The sequence below is a fragment of the Ascidiella aspersa genome, chromosome 2, assembly GCF_963924565.1.
Source record: "Ascidiella aspersa chromosome 2, kaAscAspe10.2, whole genome shotgun sequence".
NCBI lineage: Eukaryota > Metazoa > Chordata > Ascidiacea > Phlebobranchia > Ascidiidae > Ascidiella > Ascidiella aspersa.
In genome coordinates this window covers 18,611,983-18,637,409 of record NC_139448.1, presented here as the reverse complement: position 1 = coordinate 18,637,409, position 25,427 = coordinate 18,611,983, and the positions used below count along the sequence as shown (strand labels likewise).

General features: G+C 34.6%; 1 protein-coding gene across 3 annotated transcripts; it reads right to left on the bottom strand.

Moving 5' to 3' along the window:
• Positions 1-3,902: 3,902 nt before the first annotated feature.
• On the bottom strand, positions 3,903-22,538 carry LOC146164180 (monocarboxylate transporter 1-like). 3 transcript variants are annotated; one of them, XM_083382295.1, is made up of 11 exons: positions 22,421-22,538; positions 17,592-17,662; positions 17,308-17,403; positions 16,961-17,153; positions 13,063-13,206; positions 9,815-9,990; positions 9,493-9,644; positions 6,041-6,246; positions 5,799-5,926; positions 4,544-4,772; positions 3,903-4,429 (listed from the first exon to the last, which is right to left on the bottom strand). In XM_083382295.1, the coding sequence occupies exons 4-11, from the start codon at positions 17,139-17,141 to the stop codon at positions 4,308-4,310; spliced, it is 1,338 nt and encodes a 445-aa protein (XP_083238421.1). In that variant the 5' UTR covers positions 17,142-17,153; positions 17,308-17,403; positions 17,592-17,662; positions 22,421-22,538; the 3' UTR covers positions 3,903-4,307. The 3 variants fall into 3 exon arrangements, with proteins under 3 accessions (XP_083238421.1, XP_083238422.1, XP_083238423.1); XM_083382297.1 differs by lacking the exon at positions 3,903-4,429 and having other exon boundaries at positions 4,585-4,772; positions 5,762-5,926; XM_083382296.1 differs by lacking the exon at positions 22,421-22,538 and having other exon boundaries at positions 17,308-17,891.
• Positions 22,539-25,427: the final 2,889 nt, after the last annotated feature.

The window sequence follows — 25,427 nt, the reverse complement described above, 5'->3', positions numbered from 1 at the left end:
CCTACCATATATCCTCTTTTCTCAAGAAAAGTAAATGATCCTCCGAGGACGCTCAAAAATGCCAAATGTCCACTTTTTTCGCATTTCGAGTTCGTTGATTTATGATTATAGTTGCAACAAGACTTTTTTAGGCGAGACGTTGTATTTATTTCCAACAAATTACTGTAGCCATGAAACATGCTGAATGGCTGGTTTAAAAAAGGTTTTCCAACCAATTGCCCTATGGCCTTAGTGTTACTGTATGGCAGGCTATGTTCTTATTTCGTACAGAAGCTCGAGTCCGACTCCGGTCAAATGTGCGATTTTGTCGAGTCCCGAGCCTGGCCCGGACTCTACAGCCTGTATTTCACCAATTTACCTAACTAAAATAACGTTGATATTCAGCAATCCACTTATAGGGGTTTCGTATAATTCATCCACTCACAATAAATGGTTGGAAAATATTCCACCATTTGCTATTCCACATTTACAATTTTTAGTTGGCGGCCATATCAGTTTTAAAATTCGGTACTGCGCATGCGCATGTCGGACTCGGGACTCGGGTAGTTTTACAAGGTCTTACCCGAGTCCCGAGTCCGACTCCAGCAAACACAAACTGACTTCTCGAGTCCCGAGTCCGACTCCGCAGCCCTGCTTTCAAGTAGAAAACACACGAATACCTACAAAGCAACAATATCTAAGTCAGAATTTCCATAATACCATATTGCTAAGACCACCGACATATTAACGCCGAATTCGCATCAAAGACCACGACAGAATACGATCTAAAATAGTCTAGATAAGACCTAAACATGTCGAATTAAGCTCCAAATTAATCGGAATAAGACAAAATTACGCCCAGGACTGTAGCGAAAGGGCATGGGATGATTAGGGGACACATGTTTGGCATTAGCCGTTTGCTGTCGACATTTGGGCGCCGCTGTTTTGACCCCGGATTTTTTGCCTCTGTTTGGCCGATAGGCGGTAGTTGGTGGTGTTAGCAATTGGGATAGGGTTAAAAATATTCCTGGAGTTGGTGTTAGTTATGGGTGATGTTTGGGGTTAGATAAAAGGTTGTATTGGCCTTTTTTGGCCATTTCTTCTGATTTCGTCATTTTTTCGCCTTATTCCCAACTGTCTTTTATTCCGAAGTTGGTGTTATTCTTATTTTGGTCTCAAGGCTGGGAGCTCTTTAAAGATATGCAACTATAAACCTATATAATAAAAAATGGCAATTTAAGAGAAATACAGGTACACCTCAAAAATTTCGAAAAAGGTGCGCCACCAAGTAAAAAAGAAACAAGCGCTTTTTTTCACACTTTACTGCCTCCTTAAATGTAATTAAACACGTAAAAAATCCGAGACCTGCCTGATTCACACAGTTGTTTTACCATTTTAATAACAAAAATTTTAGTCAACTTTTTGTGCGGCCCGCAGAGACCTTTCTGAGTTTGGTTTTGGCCCGCGACTAGAAAAAGGTTGCCGACCCCTGGTCTATATAGAATAGGTAGCCTACATCTAATTTCAATGATATTTTGTGTAAACAATTTCATGATCTCGTTAAAACAATCTTTCCTCGTTGGGTTAAAGGAAACGCAAAGTATCCATGGGCTGAATCTAAAAAATAAATTTTTGATTTGTTGCTTTTGAAACTGTCTGCAGCTACCAAGGAAATGTAAAGCATCACCAAACTCAAACTTAACAATTCTACTTTCGTTTTACTTGCCAGCAAAAATGTCCTCTTTTCGGGTGCTGAAAATGTGGTAGCCCTATAATAGGAATGCATAAGCTCATATAGTAATTAAGCTATATACAAGGACAACTGAATTATTAAGCAAAAAAGGCATAGCCACTTCGCTACATGCAAACTTCAGGGTATAACAAGAAAAACAAAGGTAAAATTTAGTCTTAAAATCTTCCATTAGTCATACGTTCAGTGCCTTATTCAGCTGAAATCCCAGTTCCAGTTTTCGTTGAAATACCTATGCTCGAAATTTGGACCATGATAAATGTCTTAGTGATGGCAGGCCTAATGATAAAGATTTTGAAATTGAAGGTGATTCAGAACGTAGAGTATTCCATTAAGATGAATTGAATGCGTTGGCACGATATTTGGGACTAGGAAAAAAGCTTTGCAACTCTTTAGCGTCGAGACTAAAGAGAAAATTTACTTGGAAAAGGAGCGAAGGTACTGTACTTTCGATCGAAAGAAAGTGCGTTTTTGCCGTACTTTTGAAGCGACAGTAGCTTTGTGTATTGTCATGACATTCAGGGTTCATTGGAGGAGATGGGAATTTCCATCTACAACTCAACTGAATGGCGAATGTTCATTAACACTTGAAAGATGACCTTAAAGTGCGTCCTACTCCTTAATGGCTATTTATGTGGTGAGACTCGCATTTATTTGTTCTGCAAAAGCAATATCTGTTTTGACGAACAGAATAGAGCTGTCGAAATGTTTATTTGAAAACCATCGAGTTACTTTCCGTTGCTTGCATTTCGTAAAACGTTTTATAAAATAAACGCAGATGTCTTAATGTTGTAGTTTGTTGTGGGTGCCTAGCTCAAAAACTTGACGTGATCGAGAAAAACCGATGCCAATTTTGGATTCAGCGCCAAAAAGTTAGTCAAAACAATTGTTAGATCGAAGTCAACAAAAATTGTGTTTTCCCTTAACTGTATTTCGTTAATACCAAACAAGAAAAAAGATTAAATCATTAACCACAGACAGAAGCAATAGTCGTTAAGCACTTGCCAAACCTAGGAGAGAAAGTCTACGGATCTACTGTTTCAAATTCTGCTTAAAAAGTTTAGCAGGGGCGGATAACCTGGCCATGACTCTACAAAAAACTACATTTTTCGCTTTTATGATGTAAATGTTTTTCCTGCGCTTCGCGCGAAATGTTATCTATCCTTGTTGTCTTTTAGTCGGCGCTATGTATATTATAATTCTAACATGATGCGCCGCGTAAGTAACAAAATCTAAAAAGTTCAATTTTTGTTATTAGAACATAAATGCCAAGCCTTTTTTTATTTTCTCACGCCCATATCGTTTGAACTGAACGCTTTACCAATTTACACCCAGTAACACGTTTCTATTGTGTTTCGCGCAATTATACATTTGCATATTTTAGGACGAGTTCGTTAAAGAACAACGTGTCTTTTTAAGATAAATTATTTTATGACGTCACGCTATGATAAACTTTCTGACGTCACTCCAAAAAAATCTACTGGCGGCCTTAAAAAACAAACAAAGTCGGTCAATGCGGCCGTCAACAGCTAAAAGGTTGTGCACCCCTGTTCTAAAGATTTTCTACAAATGGACAAAATAAACTAGAAAACAAAAAAGATTAATAAAATAAAAACACTAAATCAGTTATTCGACTATGTTAACGTTTTACAAAAATACATCACGATAAAGTCATAATTAAAACTCCAAAATAAAAACTAAAACAAGCATTATGCTTGTGTCGCCCCCGAAACAGGCTAGTCGAATTACGACAAAAAGTTAGGCAGCAATGACTTGATTTAAGTTACTGCTCTTAATAATTTGACTTAAATGCTTGGGACAAATAACTTCCCTTGGGCTTGAGTCATTGTGTCGAACTTGAGTTTAAAAGGGTTATTCTTGGGTAATTTTTTAATTAAATTTGACGGCCTCATTTTTGCAGCTAAAACAATTTGCTCGCTCAACGTTGTGTTTTTTTTTTTTGCTCTGATAATGACTTGACTGGTACTACGTTATTTTGTGCAAACTTTTTGACTTGGACTCAAGAGTTTTTTTTTCAAATGACTCGACTGGAACTAAAGTAATTTCAATACGATTTGTTTACAATAGCCAAAAGCGCATGAGATTTAGTCAATGCTAGGCCAGAAAAAATATTTTGTGGCAATCTACCAGTTTGAGGTTGAAGAAGGTTTTATTTTAGATCGACATACCATTTTCAAAGATTGATATACGGTCAGCTTAATCATACAGATGTTAAAAAGCAATCAATAAAAATGTTAAAAAGCAATCATGCATAGTTTTTCTAATTAAAATAGCACCAATGTGAAACGCACAGTTTTTGCTATCGCCTGAATAACATAAACTTGAATTTGACAAGTCACAACAGTGCTGCAATAGCCCAGGCAACATATAGTAGAAACACAACTCGTCTAGATTATTTTTGTTCTAAAAAGTAGCAAATGTTGAAAAATATAATAAATGTTTCAAAAGTTATTCGTTTCTAATAGAATTTATGCAACCCCAACGAATGTTTGGCAATCATCCCGGGGGTGATTGGGACGAATATGTTGTGTTCGATATAATTTTAAGTCACTAACAGCTAATTTCTCCGCTTCTTTGTCAACTTGTAAAAAATGAGAAGCGATAGGAATGCATAAAAGCTTCCACCAAAACCAATATAAAAAGCTGTGGCCGAGTTCTTTGTCGAGTCTATGACAACACCTGAATATCATAAATGAAAAACAATTAAACTGTTACTGCTACAGTTTTAAAGTCACGTATATCGCGTTACATAGTATTTCAAAGGCGATTTTAGGATAATGTATGTTGACTTACCGATTACAACCTGTCCAATCATAGACATTAAATACGCCAAGACATTTGAGTAGCTGTTTACGTGCACAAACAGGTCCAACGGAAATTCGGTGGAAATGATTAGAGTAATGCAGCCGGTAATACCTCCTCCTGCCAAGCCTATCATAGCGCAAATCGCCATCATGGATGGGTATCCTTTAACCACAGTCAACAGCAGCATTAGACATCCAACACATAAGAGCGCCAGTGCCTAGAATTAATTAAATCACAGTAAACCAATTTTATATGAGTGACAAACCATTCGAGGGGTTGCTTTAGGTCAGAGGTTCTCAACCGGGAGGGTGGGGGAATTTACCACTAGGGTAAAATTTTGAAGTTTTAAGGGGGGATTTTGAATTTGTGTAAGAAAACAAACAACGGGATTTTTTGGCCCACTACATCATGTAACCTAAATCAGTTGACCGCAAATATGCCTAAACCATTCAATGTAACCGGAAAATATGTTTTACTTGTGCAAGAGGTAGTATAACCTTGGTGGTAGTAGTATAACCTTGGTGGATACTTTAGTATTAATGGTAAAAACACCAAGGTTAGGTCTAACTAGATTATATCCAGTAACATCAATTAAAAATAAATACAGCACATTTGTGAAAATAGCCTACTTCAAAATTTAAACAGTGCACGTCTTATTCGCAAACGAGACAAAATTTATAAATTAAGTGTAGGCCTACAGTTCCTTATTGTTGCGTCCAGAATTTTTTTAAGGTTTGGTCTGGGTGACCGCTAAGTAGTTTTAAGAGACCGCAAGTGTTTCATTTAAATACCAAAAAGTTGCAAGTCCAAAATTTGGGAAACCGCTGGAGAAATAAAACACCTTAAAAAAGTGCGGTTTGCTATGCACTACCGACAGCATATATTACTTTTATTGAAATATAATTCAGCAAAAGTTGATTGTTAATCATTTGTTAAATTTTGTACTAATATATCGCTTGCACTTTCAAAGAGGTTATAATCTTTGTGTATCGACTTATTTATAGGTATATTTGCAGGTCCTGTTTTTCTTAGGGGGAATTGAGTTTTAATATTGGTTAAAGGTGTCAAAGGAATAAAAAAAGTTAAGAAACACTGCTTTTAAATATATATAATCGTCAGGTTAAATTATCACGACTAACTTTTTAACTTCTAGCTACAGGCTTTTAACGCACAAAATACAAAATCGCTTTTAAGAACAATACGCACACAACAATGTCCAAGCACAAAATAATCCTATTGGTACCAAAATAATAATTCTTTTTCCCCTTGAAATTAAGGCAAAGAAGAATGCATGAAGAATTTTAGAAATTGCGTCGCCAACAGAAAGTGCAGATATTAGGGTTGAAGCCAAAATTTCAGACAAATTTCCAACTGCAATAACACATTGATCCGTTTACCTTAACTAACTTTTTTAAAGTTGAACAACAATTTTATCTAGTAGGAAAAAGTGGTTATAGCAGTTATAACAAACTTTTTTCAAAAAACCTTGAGTTCCATAGACAACTATGTATGAGACGACGCTATAGTAAGCTATAGAGCTTCCTCCATATGTTGAAGAAAAAACCCAAAAACTTTTCTTGGTCAAAATGTTTAACTGCAATGCGTCACTGATCCGTTTCATAACTTCTTGCAAATTCAAGCGAAATGCGTGATATGGTGTAGTGTTCGATTCAGAATTGCTTTTAAAAGAACTGCAAAAGTTTAGACATTTTTAAAGGATGAAAAACCGAAACTTGTACGTTTTTTTAGCTAAGTGTCGTATGATTCGTATTTGAAATATCGGCTAATGATGACGTTTTAAAATAGGCATCACATTTGCCTAATTTTAGGCTTATCATAAAGGACATAAATCAAAAAACAATGTGACATGAATTGAATACGATAAAAAAACATTTAGTTTACGTCAGGGGTGCGCAACCTGTAGCATGAAAAAGTATGTGGCCCGCGATAGGCTTAAGTTTTAAGCTCAACGAACATTTCTGCTTGACGATTGATTGTGGCTCACTTGAAGTTGCTTTTGTCTATCGCACCGCAACCTCTATTTTAGGTACTTGTTTCCAGGGCTGCAGAGTCGGGGCCGGACTCGCGTAAGACTACTCGACTTTATTTTATCGGCCCGAGCAGTGGGACTCGGATTGTTTTAAACAGACTCCGCTTGTTTCAGGTATTGTAGGTTTCCGGAATATCATTTTAAGAAACAATCATACCCCTTTATATATTTCTACTCATTCATTTGGTGTCGTTTAAAGCTAAAAAGTGTAAAATTTGTGATTGGTGGGTACTTTTTACTGCATACATGACAAAATCGAGACAAGTTTAAACATATTATAAAAAAATTGTAAATTCAAAATTGGCTCTCGTTGAAGGCGGCGGTTACAATCTTTTATGCACTGTCGTTATCAAACTTTTATGCACTGTGTCCTAATGGAAGGACGACTATACTTCGCTCATTGTAGGACTTTTTGTAAGGGCCTTTTTAAAAATGACGTCTCAAAGTAATGACATATCGTGACCTCATTAGGGTTTAAAATACAAAACTATTACCATGGAAGGAGGCGTGGCACACAAAAAGGTTCGCACATTGCTTGACGGAATGGTGTTTTTAAGATGATTGTGACTCTTCGCTAGAAAAAGATCATTTGACAGAAATAGCATTTTACAGGGAGTCTAAGTAAAAGCGGCCCTAAATGTAATTTAAATACAAACATTATTTTCTCGTTTTTATGTTTATTGTCAAAACACAAATGAAAAAAAAATCACTTCAGGCTGGAATATGTATTTGTTTAGGTTATTTCAGCTTGGTCCATCTACACTCTACAGGTCCGCGAGCCAAATACCTAGCTGCATTTTTTCTATTTATTTTGCTGCGGCCTACCCCAGAACTATATTTTTGCCAACTTTAGTTATGTAAACACAAACGTTTTTGTTCGCGCGAATTTTCTTCTATTTCATGGTATGTTTTTTTAATATGACATGTCAATGTTTTCAGCACGAAGACGCGTTGTAATACTTTTTACCTTTTCTTAGTGTTAACAGTCTATAGCAGGGGTGTCCTACTCAAACATGCCGATGTGCCAATTTTTATCTTATAACTTCTTCCCATGCCAAACTTTAGCAACTATTTTTTTTTCTAATAATAAAAGCGCTTTTATACACAAAATAAAATCCGTATAGTGTTATATTTTTAGAAGTAATTGTTTGTTGTCGTAATTGCTGGGATTGTTTTGTATTGTGAATAAACAATGACAATTGGCTGTATAACAAATTTAGCTTTTTTGACAATTGAATGTATTTTGGGGGGCTTGCGTGCCATTTTTTATTAGGTGTGTTGGATACCCCCTGGTCTATAGCGATGTGCAGACTAAGACTAACTGCATAATGCAATTTCCGCCAGCTTATTTAGTTAAAGCAATTTTCTGAACATTTGCAAAATGGTTATTGTACCGTGAGTAACGTTCATGTGACTTGTAAAATAAGAATAATGTAATGTTTGGATTTTTGCGCTTGGTGCGAAACTGCGAGCTATTTAAGTGATGTCGGTTCAGCCATTCAGCTGTGGACATGATATATATAACCAAATAGTGGCATTTTTCATGCAATTTACTTAGCTTTAACGAATATGCTGTTGCTGCCGGGTATTGTTTCAATTGTAAAGTTGTTCTTCCGGAAAAATTTTATCAAAGTGCCAACGAAACCTAAACCTGCCGAAATAAGCCCTAAATTTATCGGATACGGCCTAAATGGACAAATAGTGCCTTAAACTGTGAGGAAATGACATGACGATCGAGTCCCTCGGTCTGGTATTGGCCGTTGTAGTGACGACATTTGGGCGCCCAATAGTTTGAACGGTGCCGTTAGGACTCCGCTGTTTTGGCAATGGATTGTTTGCCCCTGTTTACGGTTAGAGGTGGGTAATGGGTCGGGTTAGAAATTGGATTACTTAAAATCGAGTTAGTGATGAAGTTTGCGGATGCATTTTGTGTTAGGTTAAATAGTGTATAGGCCCCATTCTGATTATTTAGATCAGTGCTTCCCACCAGTGGGCGACCCAGAAGCCATTTTAGTTGATCGCGAAGCATTTCTAAATAATACAGTTTTCCATTAGATTGGGAAATTATTGCCTTACCATTACGTAACATTTATGCAACAATATAACAAATAGAAGTTTTGTTTCGCATTAACTATTTCAGTATGCACGCCAGCAGTAAAAATGCAGGTTTATGTAACTTTATTTGTTTGGTCATATCTCATTGTGGGTCGCACAATTGAACTTGCATTAAAAGTAGGTCGCGAGCTGAAAAAGGTTGGGAAGCGCTGATTTAGATCATATTCCGAGGATTTTGGACTTATTCTGATTTAAACGTTATATAAACTATATAGAGGTATTAGACTATTAGAGGTATTAGGTTTAGTTGGTTTTATTTCGACGTACATGTTGTTTCTAAAATCGTCCAATATTTAATAGTTTGTTACTCACACCACTCCAATACAAGCGATTTGGTGATGTCTAGCATTCTAAAATAACGCGCCAATACCTGTCAAAGTGCACATTCTTGCATGTACAAATAGAAAAATTGTTCGCACATTTTGTTACGAGCATCTGGAAAATATGCGCTCAATCTGCAATGTGCACATGAGGATAATAATGTGCGCATAATTTAAAGTTCAAATTATGGCACATGCACATGTGCGCACGCCATGTACCATTTTGCTGGATTTAGTACAAGATCCTCAGTTAGTTAATCAAAAATGTTTTAATTTGTTGTCCCTAATTGCTCTTTTAGGCTATTTTCGGGATTTTGATTTAGAAACGCCAAAATAACTTTGGATAAAGATAAAAAAAGCTATTTTCGCAACCAGGAAATTTAAATTGGTGTTTTTATAGCAAATTATTCGCTTCGTGAGTATTCTTTTTGCATTTCGCAAGCTTAGGCTACCTTGCTTCATCATGCATGTCTTTGCTGATGCTTCCCTTGCCCTCTTCAATGCAGCTTGCCCTTGTACTGTTAACAAGTACGTTTTTTTCAGAGGAATGCGGAATCAACGCTGCCCCGGCAACCAATAAATTAAGAAATAAACCGGAAACAATCTATTAAAATTTGTATATTTATAGTCATTAAAAAACACTTTTATTTAAAGTGATAAAGCACCATACAAAACTGAGCTATTTTGATTAACACACGCTCTTTTCTAAATGAAAATATGTACGTTCTTTGGATTAATTTACTTAGCTCGAAGTTGAAAAACCAAAAGAATTACCATAAAAGTTCCCTTTAAAGAATATTCATCATATAACAACTGGAAGGCCGGGCATGAGAAAAAAGGTCCAATGGACAGACCAAGCATCATCATTTGTATTGAAAAGTTCGACGACTTCTCTGAATTTGCAGTAATCAGTCCAAGAAAAGCACTTATAATAGGGCTCATGCATAAACCTAGCATAAAAATAAAGAGCACCAATCATTTTCTATTACCCCTTTTCAGAGGTAAAACTAGATGAAGCTGGGTCGGTCGCGGCTTGCAGTAAAAAGTTCACAACAATTTTGTTGTTAAATCAGTTAATTTTAATCTTTTTTAACTTTAGGTATTCAATATTTTCAGTTGTAACTATAAAAAATTACAGGAGTTTAGTTACTAAATTACACAATGTTAACCTTTGACAAAAGCGACAGTATCTATTTTTAATGGCCTGGTGAAATAAAAAGTACTATTGTTTATCAAGTTGCCCAGCTACACACTATTTGATCCTTTTTTTCGCTGCTGTGACTACCCCCTAAGCTTTTTTTTTGCCAACTTTAATCATGTAAATGCACTTCTTTTTTCTTTTTTAATTTTATAGTATGTTTTCAGCATAAGGCGATGTTTAATATTTTCAACTTTTCTATGTGTCGAAAAAATCTAATTGCTTTGTGACGTACCATAATTAGTTAACCAACTCCAAACAAAAAATCCTAAAATAGACATAATAGCACTTTGCCTTAGCTTTTCTAATTTTCTTTCGTTAAACTGCCTGATCTTTGTGTGGCTCCCTTTAAAATGGAATATTTAAATTTAGCTGGAATGCCAAAAATGTGTAGAACAACCGGCCAACAGCCTACCACTGTGTGGATGCTAGACTTTCGACAAAATGCTATTTCTGCAAAAATATTTACGTAGTGCAATTTGCTATGCAGCTTGGCAATACTGCTATTGTGAGTAATACCTATCCAACTTTGAAAACAAGATAAACGCAATGAATATTTTCCGCCCCATTTAAAAAGCTTACAGTGTTGCAACCAGTTATCTGTGGAGTAAACAGTGCTGATTAATTATTTATATAAATGCCAACTAAAATCAAATTTAAGATTTTTTTATGCGTTTCTCCTGATTAACTTGGCTTCGGTTGAATTTTGACAAAAAGTTATGAATAATGCAATTATTTTTTGACTTGTTAAAAAAGTCAAAATTTACATGTTAGGAAAAAATTTGTCAAAATTATTTCAAGTCAAAATCTATAAAAAAATATAGTCATTTTTTTAAATTCCCCTTTAGTTAAACTTATCAAAACAAATTAGTTTTGAGTTATGTTCAACAACATTTTCGCTATATTCTATCTTCATTAGAGCAATATTTAGTATACAAGAGCATGCAGAATTAACCACCTAGGCCTAGTCTCACATTAGGTTCAGCTCAAACTTCAAAGTTTTTTTCATTATATAGTTGTTTGCCTCTGATTTGGACAAATGTATTGAACAGTATTTGCTGTATTTTTTGCTTGTGATTTGCAATTATCCCATTTCTTGTTTCGGTAACTAGGTCTTATGATTTGTTAATTTTCTGGAATTATTTTTATGTTGTATTTTAACTGTTTTCACAACATTTTTCTAAAATAACCTACGTCTTATTTTTCTTTAGCTTTTTAAGAAGTGTTGGTCATTTTGAAATGATAAAATTTCAACCAAGCATTTTTATGAGTTTTGCATAAAGCCCAAAAAACAACTGATTTGTGTTCGACCGTTAGTCAGTAAAACATCAAAAACGTGTGATAGACGATGCCAAAGACACTATGCAGAACTTCAAACAACAATATGTTGTTTAAATCAAAATTTATATTTATAGGTCAAAAAATAATCGCCCTAGTTATAACTGACTTGTGACAACATATGCAAGATGTTGCAATGCAGCCCTTCATGTTGTTGTTGACCATAAACTACAGCTGTAAAATTTCTAACTTTCATAAAACGACTAAAATTACATAGAAAAACCATAATATGTAAAAGTGATTTAAACCAAAAACCCCATGGGTCCTTTAGGCCACATTTTTAATTTTTCTGTCAGTTCATATTTTGTCTTGAAACATGGTGGTGGTTTACTAAATCAGTAAAAAGCTATCAATTTTAATGATAAACATGTTGTTTTGTCTGAATTATTATCTGGCCTAAAGAAAGGTTTGTTTTTTAATATTTTACAATTAAGTTGTTTCTAAGTTATTTACTTAAACAACTTCAAAACAAAAAATTTTATACAAAATAGAACTTTCAATACTATTTATATTTGGATAAACTTGTTCGACAAAGGCCCCAGAAAGAAAAAAACTGAAACAAGAAAGTAAAGCTGATAGAAAATGTTTTTATTCACATAGTAAAAGTTGGCATATAATATATAGTTGTGGGGCATAGCCTGATGACAAAATAATCAAACTTGCTTGTCTTATTCAGAAAATTCAAAGGTATGCACCAAAAGAAATAACAGTACCAGATAACATTAGTACAAAAACAAAGTGAAACTTTATTTTAAGAAAGTATCCGGCAACGATAATGATATGAATTTTTTTTTCCGTACTAATACCCGGCATTTCAAACAAAATGCATTGCAATCTGGTCCGTTACTAAATAACAGCATTACTATGCGCATACATGAAAACAGATTAAATTAAAACTTTTAGGGTTATTTTATTCAGGATAATTTATCAAAATTTGCTTTAGCATTTTTATAAATTTACTTTTTTAAGGTAGAAAAATATATTTTTAGAAAACCTAACAAGTGTGCCAGAACCCAAACAAGAGCATCTTAAAATTACACTTGGGCAAGTATAGCAAACTTGGCCGAAACATAGAAAAGCGTTAAGATTTTTTTTTTACTAAACTTTTTTTTTAAATTAAGTTTTTCATGAAAATTATGTTGTTGTGGCTTTGAAAAATCTTTTATCTTTAGTCAATATACTTCAATTAACGTTAATCTTGTACCTATAAATCGTTATAGATGTCCTAATGTGCACTTTTTCCCCCTTACATTGCTTCCCCCCCCCCCCCCTTATCAGGGAAGAAGAAAATAACAGATTTTGTAGGAAATTTTTTATTTCATAATAAAATTAAAAATCTTTCGTGTGATTGTAAAGGTATACCCATCAGCTGAATTAAAAAGAAAAACTACATTTCTGTTGCCAAAAACTAAAGGTAACTGAAATCCTTTTTTTATTCCACGACTATTATCTTTAATTCTTGTGTGTAATTGTTGATTTACTTTACCTGGTATAAGAGATAGTAATATCATAATAAGTTGTATGTCATCAAGAAATGAAGCAATGAGCACAGAAGTTGCAGCCAGCATGCCACAACTGATCACAGTCATTTGGTAGCCAAGGTATTTGATGACCACCGGTGTGACAAGATCTGTGATAAACAGTAGTAAATAAGGTCTTATTTATTATTTTTTTTGAAAAATTGTCCAAATTTCCATGTTAGGTCAAAATAATTTGCAAAAGTAAAAAACAACTAGCTTTTTTAAAAGTGTTATGCAGTTCGAAATTTTATCAAAATTTAACTGTTATATATTTTGATTAGAGCAATATATGGTATACGTGATCCAGCAGAATAAACCACACAGGCCTGGTCTATCACATAATTTTTGGGCATCAGATAGTTGTCTAGCTCTTTGTTAGTTTTTGTAATTCTTTTTTACTTTTTAACTAAACTGTTTACTCAACAATTGTTTAAAATAACCCATGTCTTATTTTCTTTGGCATTTTCGTGACCAGAAGCTGCCCAGCCAAGAGACAAAAAATTGGCCTCAATCAAACCTTTCCAACGATTTCACACATGAAGCGTTGAATATTGGAGGTTGAGGCCATGCGCTATTATCGTTGATACCCGATACTAATATTTAGAAACGATCACAGTAATTTTTAAACACCTGTGATTTGGCCAATTCAAATCAACCAAAATTAAAAAAGAAATTGTTTATTTTGAAAGATCATTAAAAAAAAAAAACTTGTTGATGTTCAAAAACTAAAAAAACTTGCTGATGTTTTACATATATTCAATCTAATATATATATATATATGTATACATACATATATATATTAAGCACAAATAGAAAGAAACACTCCCCACTATAGGCGGGAATTAATTTTGTTGTGCCATTCTGAAAAAAGTAACTGGAGTGTTTAGCACGTTGTTTAGTGGGGAAAAAGGCAGTGCTATTAAAACAAAGTAGTCAATTTCAATGAAAGAATTGTGCGGCCCGCAGAATAATTTTAGTTTACATAAATTGTTTACACTTTCATTTATGACAGTTGCAGGACGAGTGCCATGTTTTCTAGAGATACGATTTGTTACAAAAGGTTACATCATGATATGCAGTTTTTGGTATTTATGACGTAACAATGGTATAGAATTAGTTTTCATTAGAGTTTGTGTGAGGTATATTCGCGTAAGTGTAGTTAAACACTGCTAGCTTAGAACGGCGACAGCTCAAATCTCAACTTAGAAAGGACTGGTTGTTGTTTGCCGATAGTACTAGGCCTACTTACGCCAAAAGTTATAAAATTAGCAAAGTACAACAATTCTTCATAAAATGAGTCTCAAAAGAAAGGTGACAGAGGAAAAAAAATGTTTAATTCTAACTGGGAAGAAACGTATTTATTTGACGACAACAATGGTAAACCACAGTGTTTGGTGTGCTTTTAAGAAAATTACTACTACCGAGGCCTCGCGACCCAAATTCTTCGAGTTGGTTTTAATAAAATAGCTTTGCTAAAAACAGCAACTATTGTGTTTCTTTATTAAGACAAACCTATGTTATGCATTTTATTAATTTTAAAAGAGAAAGGGTTCTGTGACACAACTGAAAAGATGCCCTGAGTTTTACTACTTGTGTTGTCTCATTCGGATGACAAATATGATTTAGCAACCAATATGTGTATTGGGGGTTGCAGCCCCGCCAACTCAAACCCCTTCAACCCCCGTCCGCTATTTAGCTTAGTGCAATAATTACTGGCAATCTGTGTTAAGATTTTTTGGTGCAACTCACCAAAAATCCCCAACATCTCGCAATCGTTTTAGGAAACTCAACATTATAAGCACAACAAGGCGCGTATCTAAACATTTTTCAGGTGACAATATAAATTTTAAGACAGAAATCGGCAACCTTTACCAAGTCCGGGCAAAACCAAACTCGGCAAGTTCTCGTCGGGTCGTTTTAAATTTCGACTAACATTTTTGTTATAAAAACAGGTGGCCTTTAATATAAAAATAATAACTCTTACTCAGTGATGGACCTAAATGTTTTGATTGTTTGGTTTAAATTGGCAAACCTTTCAATTATAAGGAGACACGACGCATTTGGCACACACAAAATAAAGAATGAACACATTTATTTTACTCTTTTTCTTAATGTTTATCATAAAAAAATACATCAGCAAATTAATTTGGAGAAAATTGGATTTTGGAGGGTTTCATGCTAGGAAAAATATAGTTCAAAATTTTCACTAGAGGGCCGTATCCGGCCCGCGGCCGAAGGTTGCCACCCTCTTGTATTAAGACAGGATGTAACAAAATTAAACCAAAATGTGACATGATAACAGAAGGTCGTTGAACACCCTGCTTTGTCCAGCCTAACTCAATGCGCCAAGCGCAACCAGATTGCCTACATCTGGTTTCAGTAAGCAAAACTTTTCATTTAAAAAGATAGACGACCCTTGACCACACAAAAAATATATTTCCGCAAACATGAAGATTCCTGTAAAGCGTCATTTAATAGCTTGTTTATATCGCTAAAGTCCATGAAAAACTGCATAACCTGGTTAAGTAGTTTATGTTAGCAAAAAATTTAATATTAGTAGAGACAGTAATTAGCGCTCATAACATATCGCGTTTATTATATTCGTTTAACTAGGAAGTAAACCAAGACGCTTTCGTTTAACTAGGAAGTAAACCAAGATTCCTGGCTCTCACGATATTTTACTTGATGTATATAATTCGCGTTACAATTCTAGTTGCACTCAACATAAGACGGCTCTTCATGGAAACAATTAAAAAACTTACCAAATATGCTTTTTAAAAGCTTTTTTTTTAAATATTAAGGCTTTGGCGACCCAAACTTAGTCGTCCCGCGACCCAAACTTGTGTCGCGACCCCGTATTTAAGGACCCCTGGTTTAGGTTAACAACTAATTGCTCCAGTTATAAAACATCCTGTATCTCAGATCTAATAATAAGATTTGATGAACACTGAAAATGTGCAACAATCCACAATTATAGCTCTATTTAAACAATAAAGTTAACAGAATTTGGCCTCTTTCAAAACCTAAATTAATTACAACATATGGTAATAAATTTAGTCTTCGCCAAAGTTATTTGTTGGTTAACATAAAGTTTTTTGAATGTCGGTAATTACTTGACCAAGTACTTTTAACAAAATGTTTACAAGAAATTATTATAAAACTACATAACTAATTATTAACTATACCTTAATGCATAACTTAATTGCTTAACATAGCTTAACATGACAACAGAAATATTTTTGTTTATAATACATATAACTTGAACCTTTTTATAACTTATTTCAACTTTACATACAATGGTTACGCTTAACAGAAAAACGAAACAAACAAATTTTGTAAAGCACAAGAAAAGTAATTTGTAGGCAGCTTATATGTATGAGTATAAATCGGATGGCCAAACCATGTGTTTATTTACATGGTTTGGGTTTGTTATCATTTTTGTCAGTGATAAAGTTTATCTTGCTAAGACCCTTTAAGCTTAGCTCAAGTACTGGCTGCACATTTATTCAATAATTTACCAGCTAAATCAAAATTGGGTTAATCAAAAAACGTATGACATGCTTGTCATATATTGAAATATTTTGCAATCAGCGCCAAATTTAATCATGGTATGAATGGACTCTTAAACATGTAGGTTTGTTCAGTTTTTGGTTTGGTTAGAGTGAACTGTTTTTTTTACAGATTCGGTTTGTGTCGACTCCATGCAGTGTAAACTCTTCACTAGTGAAATCATCATACAAATATGAAGGGCAGAAAGCTTTTTTTATTATGCATAGCCCCAGTAAACTGTACACACCTCATATTTGACACTAAGTTGTATTTTATTGACAAATGCTGGTTAAGTTTTGTTTATTCAGAACATACTTGATCCTGCATAAGCCAAATAGAAATAGGCATTCAGCTTCGAAATTGTGGAATAAGTGGCCTCATATTCCTTCATCAACGGTTCATAAAACACTGAATAGCATCGCATAACGGCACCAAATAGTGTAATGCTATAAAGTCCACCGAGAAGTACAACCCATTTATTCGCTTGTGGTTTCATTTTTAAGTTGCCCTAAAACCAACAAAAAGAGCATTTCTTTGTTAGAAGACATATAACACTGAGCAAAAGTACACTGTGAATATAATTTTTGTAAGACTTAAAGTTTATATAATGTTTGTTGTACGCACCCCAGTTCATGAACAAAACGTAATAAGAGACAGAATACCTGTAGCAAAACGTGTCTCCCAATTGAGCGAGAAAGCAATCACTGAAATCAAGCAAAAGTTTCTGATGTCAGTACAATAGACGAAGAAGAAGGTTTCTACATAAAAGGCAATTGGTGAAACACAATTAAATTAGACACACAATACAAATATTATGCTTACTAACTATTTGGGAAACCGGAATCAAAACGATTAGCGAAAGTTAAATTACCAAAGCCTGAATAGCACATGTAATTTAACTAACAATACGTCATTATGACATCACACGCATAAACATTAAACTTACCAAGAGTTTGGGCAAATGCAGTCAACAAAGCATTATATATTCCATGCTTCAAGAATTCACAAATTAAGGCACTACAAAACATGAGCAGTGTAAATACAACACAAGAAGACATCTCACATACACAAGGTTGTTAATGCTGGGCACCTGTGGAAAGTATGGCAAGTATGGCAGGTGCACCTGCGAGGTATTTTTCAACCTTACAAAACTGCATCCCAAATATCTAAAATGCTTGATTGCTTGTGTACCTCTACTAATCTGCATATGTTTACAAAAAGCAGAAAAAATTGTGTTTATTAGGTTTGAATTTCAGGGTTGGGCATAAGCACTCGTCCGCTCACCAATGCGAGTGCAAATTGCTGCTGGCGAGTGCTGATTGAAACCCACTCGCCCAACTGGCAAGTGGCTCCGGAGGGAATTTAATTAGTTGGTGTAGGACGACTTGTGTTAAGCACCCACTACTAAGCAAAATATTTCTTAGCAACAGTTATTTCCTTAAACAGTAAGGCGCAAATACATTCAACACTACACAAATAATAAGGTTAATCGAAGTCACTTTCGAAGCTCGTAATAAAGACTCTTTGTCCCGTTAAAAAAACCGTTTACCAGCAAACAATCAAAGACATCATTGCTGCAGTCGTAAACAGTTATGAGGTTTATTGTTTAACTTAAACGTTGTTAATTTTTAAAGGTTAAATCCGGTCATTGACGCCTTTGGAAAAGTTTATTGGGCGTACCCAGCGATAAAAAAATACTTTTCTGTATTTATTGAAGAAAATTATAAGCAAATGTCTTATAATAATATTTGTAAGCACTGTTTTTTTAAATGTCGGACCACTGAACACTATGATATTTAAAATATCGCCTACTTCTGTAACTTAAGCTGGGCATAAGTAATTAGTCTACGTAAGTAAAGTATGTTGTTCCGATCTTTTAAAGTTCATAGCGGTCAGCCCAGCAAAAGTTTAAAAAAATAACTATCTGTAAATATTTTATATCGTAATTAAGTTTAGATACAATTCGAAACCATTGCGGACGCCCTTGGAAAATCGCATCGACTCACTATAGGGCGTCGCGCAGAACCTCTGGTGCATATGGTTGTTAACTGTGCGAAACTATAGTGTTAGGCGAAATGTGGCGTTTTGTTTGTGGCGCGAAGAAAATATATTCGACTAAAAAACATTGTTTTAAGCGTAAACTGCTTTATGGGTCATTCATATGTTCATCCATGCATAAAACTAAACGACCAGACTTTTATAAAAACTAATGTTTACGCTAGGTTGGAAAGTACCCGCTCGGCCGCGGTCATAGCCGCGCATTTTATGTAAACTCAACGTTAAATGCGGTAAGACGCAAAAAAATCGCTCAAACGCGCCAAACTTTCGTCGCGCTAACGGTTTTAAATATAGTACTCCATTTTCAGCCGAGCAACTTTTACAGATAACTTTATTACAGCCACGCAATTTCAAGCTGAAAAATTGTCTCTCCCGCGCAAAATCTTAAGTTTTCAATCTGGTGTTTACGTATAGAAAAAGACAGATTAACGATAACCCAAGAAATGACCACGCTAGGACGGAAATTTGCAGACGGCGTGCCAACAAATTTGGCGAGTGTTATTTTGTCCGGGCGAGTGCTGATCGATAGCCACTCCCAAACTGGCGAGTGTAAATTTTTGCTTAGGAACAACCCTGAATTGGCTAATCTAAATCTGGAAGACACACAAATATAATAATGGTTTTCATCTAGCTGATTTTGACAAACAAGTTGTGAATAGAGTGACTCCACAGTTGTAAGGTTGCATGGAAACCACATCATAATTCCGCCTAAAGCGAAAAATTAAACATTGTGTTAATGGGGTTTCAAAAGGTGTGATGACACAAGGCAATGGCTATATACTGCATAGTCCAAGGCCCTTTGCACAATTTAGTTCTCCATCAACGGTTCTGACTAAACATAGCTCTAATAAGGAGCAAATATTGTCCAAAAAACAAAAAACTATTAACAAATAGTGGCCAAAGTTTACAAACCGCAACATTATGAATTGTTTTCTTCATTTAATTATCACTATGTAACACTATTTTTGCTTGGCTCCTTTTTTGGCATCTATGTATGTTTTTTGTATCATTGAACCTTTTTGTTGGATTCATACTTTTTGATTTTTTTAATATCTCCCCAAGAAACACATGGCTTCCTAATGATTAGTGTCTTCACTATCACTAATGTGTAAAGTCAGATGCAGGGTTTGCAAGTTCATTAAATGCAATGTTGCAAAAGTTACATTTCATCGCCAAACATGCTGGCCTTGGACAAAATGCGATTTGGGGTTACTCAAGGTCAACCTTAGGTCATTATTCAGCAAGGTTATGGACAGCGTAATTATCGAAGTAGAATTTTGTTCTTTTATACGTCATCGTAATATGGTCAACATTTTGTCCGAAAAGTTTTTTTTTAAGATTATTGCGTTATGGACCCTTAAAATGAAACAAAAAAATGTTTATTTGGTTGTAATTCTAGAAAGTTACTGCAATAATCGGTTAGGTCTTATTACAATCTCAAAAATAAACCCAACATTACAAAAATCCATTCAGAAATGACAGAGATATTAGCGAAAAAACAAAATATATATTTATGTGTTAACTTAAAAGTGTGTTCAAAAAGTACCTGGCCAATTTCAACAAAATTTGAAACAAAGGGAAAGTATTTAGTGCTCAGCAGGTGTAAGACTATTGGGCAAAATCCAAGTAGGTCATGCTTTGTGGGTTGGGTGATTTGATTTTGCAAGTGGTTTTGACGTGTCTTGTTCACTTTGCGTCGTAAAAGTTCGCTTTTGCTAGAGGTTAATTGGCTGTGTATGATTTTATTTTTTTAAGACGTTATTACAGATCACCATTATATGACATCATACCAGTCACTATTTTTTTTAACGATAGGCCGAAAATATGGGAATTCCATAAGTTGACAATTCGGGACCCCCTTTTTGATTTTCTTGATACGCCCCTATTTGTCCTCATTTTAGTAGAAGTTTACATGTGTAGAGCAGAACAACCTCTTGATGAATAGAGTCAATTTCCTTTTCCATAATTATACAATCTTGCTGGATGATGGTATACTATGTTTAAAGGGAATTAACCAACCACATTTAGGCGTGTGCTAAGCTGACATGTGGAAAGTTCAAAATCATTGTTGTCGCTAGTGCTAGAGCCAGCTACACTAACATTCATATCAATTGATGATTCTAATTAAATGCTTTCATTTTCACTACTAGGGATGTTCAAAGTAGAATATTGAATCATTGGATTCGAATCCAAATGAGATTCGAATCCAATTCTGCCGTTTATTTCGGGTAATTGGAACCGATATAATTTAATGTTTTACCGCCGCCGATTGTCGCGCCTAATTGTACAAACGTGTGTGCGGCGACAAATTTATAGTGATTGCTTTAAATGTAACCAGATAGTGCAGTGTTTTTTCGGGCGACCAATTACTTCGCGTCTCCGATAACATTTGTCTAATAATTAGGTGTCAATCAAGCATCATTGGGCGAGCGACTAACGTGTAATTTCAGGTATGGAGTTCCCAATTAAGTTGCAAACGTAACATTACGCTGTAAGAGGTGCTGGATGTCGACCAAATGCGCTATAGGGTTACTTAAGGTCAACTTTAGGCCAATATTCAGCAAGGTTATACAGTAATGCACAGCGTAATTGTCAAGTATTCGTTATGTCAATAGTTATTCTTTGCAGTACATTATTTGACTGCATAACAAATCATTTTAGTCAAAAAAAAACGCACAAAAACCCAACAATGCTTTAAAAACATGGCCGAATTGCTAAAGAGTTCTGTGTGCAGTGTTTCATTGTACTCACTATTGGCAAACATATAAGTTTTGGCAACAACCTGGACAGTGGACATATTACAGTTTACACAACTGCTTCAAATGACAGTTGTTAAGAATGTTAAACATATGGGAGATTTTTTTATTATAATGTACACATTAGCAATAAATCCCTTCCCCAAACCAAATTGAGGTTGAATAATTTAATAAAATTATACTAGGATTCAATATTCTGGATTCGTTATTCTAGATTCGAAACCTATTATTCTAGAATACCTTGGTATTCTACTTTGAACATCCCTATTCACTACTAATTAAATTTAGCTTTGTTTTGCAATCACTACAATTTTTTGGTTCAGGGATGATCTGAAAATTATTTTGTTTAAATTTTTGTGAAAAATCAAGTTGTATTGTTTGTAACTTAGCCATAATATTTCTTCTATGTGATTTAAATTTTTTCACGCATTTTTTTTTTTAAGTAAAAAACATAGAGATACAAGCAAATTTTAACCATGAAAATTTTCATTTTCCAACCAGTTTTCTCTTATTAGTAGCAACGATTTATCTTTTTCAGATAGTTTAGCAAATATAATAAGCCCATTCTTTTAAGATAGTTAGTTCATAGCAGTCAGAACCCCTTTGTGTGTAAACGCACATTGCAACCACTAAACTCTCTCAGAAATGAATAACAAAGTACTTTTCCAATAAACTTAGATAAACAATTTACAAAACTACAGAAACTATATCTTGTAATGAATCTGATATAAAAAATAAAATAATAGACTTAATTCACCCATGTTTAAAAAAATGTATTTGGAATTAACTTTTCATAGACACTTATTGAAAAGCAATTTACTTAAAAAACAATGTTTTATGTTGAAAAAGTATTGTAATTTAAACCAAAATGCTATTTTTTATGGCCATGTTACACAGCTCATATAACAGGTATCCCTTGAAGACGAATGAAACATGGTTTAAATAAAAATAGACAACTTACACGAAAAAATCGGGTGCTTGTTGTTTTTGAGATATTATATGTCCAAGATTTGTTCCAATTCACAGATGTTTGAAATACACAATAGTTTAACATGAACTTAAACTTTAACCTAATGTCTGAAACAACAAAACAATTTGACAAAATTTATGTAACATCAAGTAATCAGTGGCATATCCAGGGGCGGGGTGTCTGCAGGTTCCGACCAGTCCCTTTTTTGTCAGTGCTGTTATCATTTTTTGTAAGGGTTTAACTTTTCGAAGCAGCAAATTTTGAAGTAGTTGATTACGCGTCTTAAGCTAATGCGAAACCAAAATCAAACAAAAAACGATATTTTTTTTGTCTATTGTTTGGTCGAACAGAACGCAGAATAATTTTTCTTAAACGCACCATTATTTTTCTTTCTCCTTTAGTTACTCGGCCAGGTTGGCTGATTAGCAAGGATGTGGTAGGATTCTAGACAAGGCACCGTTTATGGTAATCAGGTTGACAAACTTTATACATGTACAAAATTTGAGCAATGTTAAAAACATATGGGTTAAATAGATTGGTTGCTTTGACATGGAATTATCCAGTGTTATTATTATATTTATTCTCACATATTTATGGGTCCTGGTAATTTAAACTTTGAACTCATTTTGTTAGTGTTAAAATAAACGTGGTATGATTCTAGACCAGGGCCTTTTTTCCTGCTTTTCAGACTGATATTGGATGCTTGGCGAACTGACTATACTAATTAGTTATTACTTATGCCATTGCAGTAAATTTGACACATACAGATTATCAGGGCAACAAAACAATATTACATATAACAACACTCACCAAGAATAATCTTTGTTGTGTCAAATAACCCTAATACAAACTTGCAATCTTGCCAGATTATGAAAAAGTCTTAAAGCCAAAATAATACAAATAAGGCTAAATGGATATTTGCCTGTTTTACTTAAATTTAACAAAATATACCTATGCATCAAGTTGAAAATTATCTTAGTAGGCAAAAAAATGGTCCAACAGGAAAGAGTCCTAGCGTTGAACAGAGATGAACACTTTTCATAAAAAAAGTCAAATATGCAAGAAATCTATATTAAACTGTCGTCAATGAATCAAGCTAAATCCATGTATGTATTGACTAAAACATTACTACACTAATTAAAAAAAGATTCTTTTGTAACAAGTCTATGATCTTTAATCACAAATTAACTTACACCATAACAAAGTATCACCATAAAGGTAATTTGAAAAGCACTTGGTTGCGCAACCACAAATCACTTGTATTGCTTTACAACTGAATTTCTGAATTCATGCTCGGCTTATAAGGCGGCGGTGTGTTAGATAAACTATACCACTCGAAGACTTTACGTTTCTGTATACTCAGGTTAGAGCTTTTACATTATAATTCCAAAATAATGTCTATAATATTCATATTTATCGATATTTTATGACTTCTTGCTTACTTGCACCACGACAGTCAGGCGAAGGACAAAAGGCCGCATGTTGTGTTGGTGAGTTAATTCATAACGATTACCGCACGATTGTTTTATAGAAATCCGAAATTCCTGAACTACATTACTCTTTCACCAGTTATTTAAACAAATTCGGGGGTTTGCGGACTCGCATTCGGACTCGGGACTAAGAAGTCGGTTTGTTTCGCTACCTACCCGAGTACTTAAGTACCGGTCGTGAGGTTTGTTTCGCGAGCGAAAAATAATTGCATTGCTTGGATTTCAAAGCGGCCATGCGCATAACTTAAACCAACGACATAAAAACAAATGAATGGAAACTCCGGTCACGTGATCGGTTTTACGTGTGCTCCGTCACGGTCTGATTCAGACACCTACTTTTGACCAGTCAACCCGATCGGACATTGTTTATGACCTTTAGACTTTGTTTTGAAGTCGTTTGTACCAGCTGTTAAAACATATTTCATTGCAATAACAACAGTTGAGGTCGTGAAAACAAGATAAAAACAACACGACAACTGCGAGCAAGTTTATTGAAAAAAACATTACATTCGTTTATATTCTATTTAAATGCTTTATATGTCGTTGCTTAAACCCAGGGAGTCGAACCGTTTGACTTTTCCGGTTCTGGTATTCAGTTCGGGTTCAAGGATTTTTTCGGAATCCGGTTCAGTTCCGTTTTCGGTTTTGAGCAATTTAAAAGTTCCGGTTCAGCTCCGGTTCGACCGTCGTTATTTTAAAACCGGTTCATAAAGTTCGGGTTCGGATACAATATAAGTTGCGTTAAATCTAAAAATGCGTAGGCCTAAATCTTTGAATTGTAAATCATTTAATCCAAGTTACTTGATGTAATAAAAAGACAGCAACTCATTATTGAAATATATGAAAAATAATAAATACACGTTCAAACATGGCGTAACTTGACTGACTCTGTGAAATGCAAGTTGTGACGTCATGCTGAAGTGAATCGCTTTCGTTACAGGTTCGGTTAAGGTTCAAGTTCTTTCAAATTATTTCGTTCAGTTCCGGTTCGGCTCCTTAAAATCTTATCCTACAAACAACGGTTCAGGTTCAGTTACGGTTCGGAAAAAATTGACCCAAAACCGGTTCATAAAGTTCCGGTTTGGTTCCGGTTCGACTCCCTGCTTAAACCAATAGGCAAATGCACTTGTGAATTTGGTCAAAAAATATTGAAAATCAAGATAGCCTACTGTCAGCCCACGTGTGCTCCTGATAGAAGAAGTTTTGTGGCACGTTGCAAACTTCTAATCAAGGACAAAAACTTTAGTGACGAAAATGTGTAGGCTTAACACTATAGGCTATACATTAGGCCCTACAACTGTTGTTTTTGGCGAATATAATGTTCATACAGTGTTAGTTGTCTTATATATAGGATAGCCTTCAGAAGATCTTAATCTGTTGTGTTGCGGATTTCAGTAGGCTATATTGTCGTGGATATAAATATATTTTTGATTTAGCCTTATTTTACAGTAAAACAAGAAGCTTAGACTGAATCTAATTTTTTTTAATTTTTCAGGATTTGCAGTTCA

Excerpts from the sequence above, each read along its gene's own strand:
- LOC146164180 (XM_083382295.1), bottom strand. The coding sequence starts at position 17,141 with ATGAAACCACAAGCGAATAAATGGGTTGTACTTCTCGGTGGACTTTAT. Across the intron at positions 9,991-13,062 it reads ATTACTATCTCTTATACCAG|GTTTATGCATGAGCCCTATT; the intron begins GTAAAGTAAATC and ends TTTTTATGCTAG. Across the intron at positions 9,645-9,814 it reads CTTTAAAGGGAACTTTTATG|ATTGTTTCCGGTTTATTTCT; the intron begins GTAATTCTTTTG and ends AAATTTTAATAG.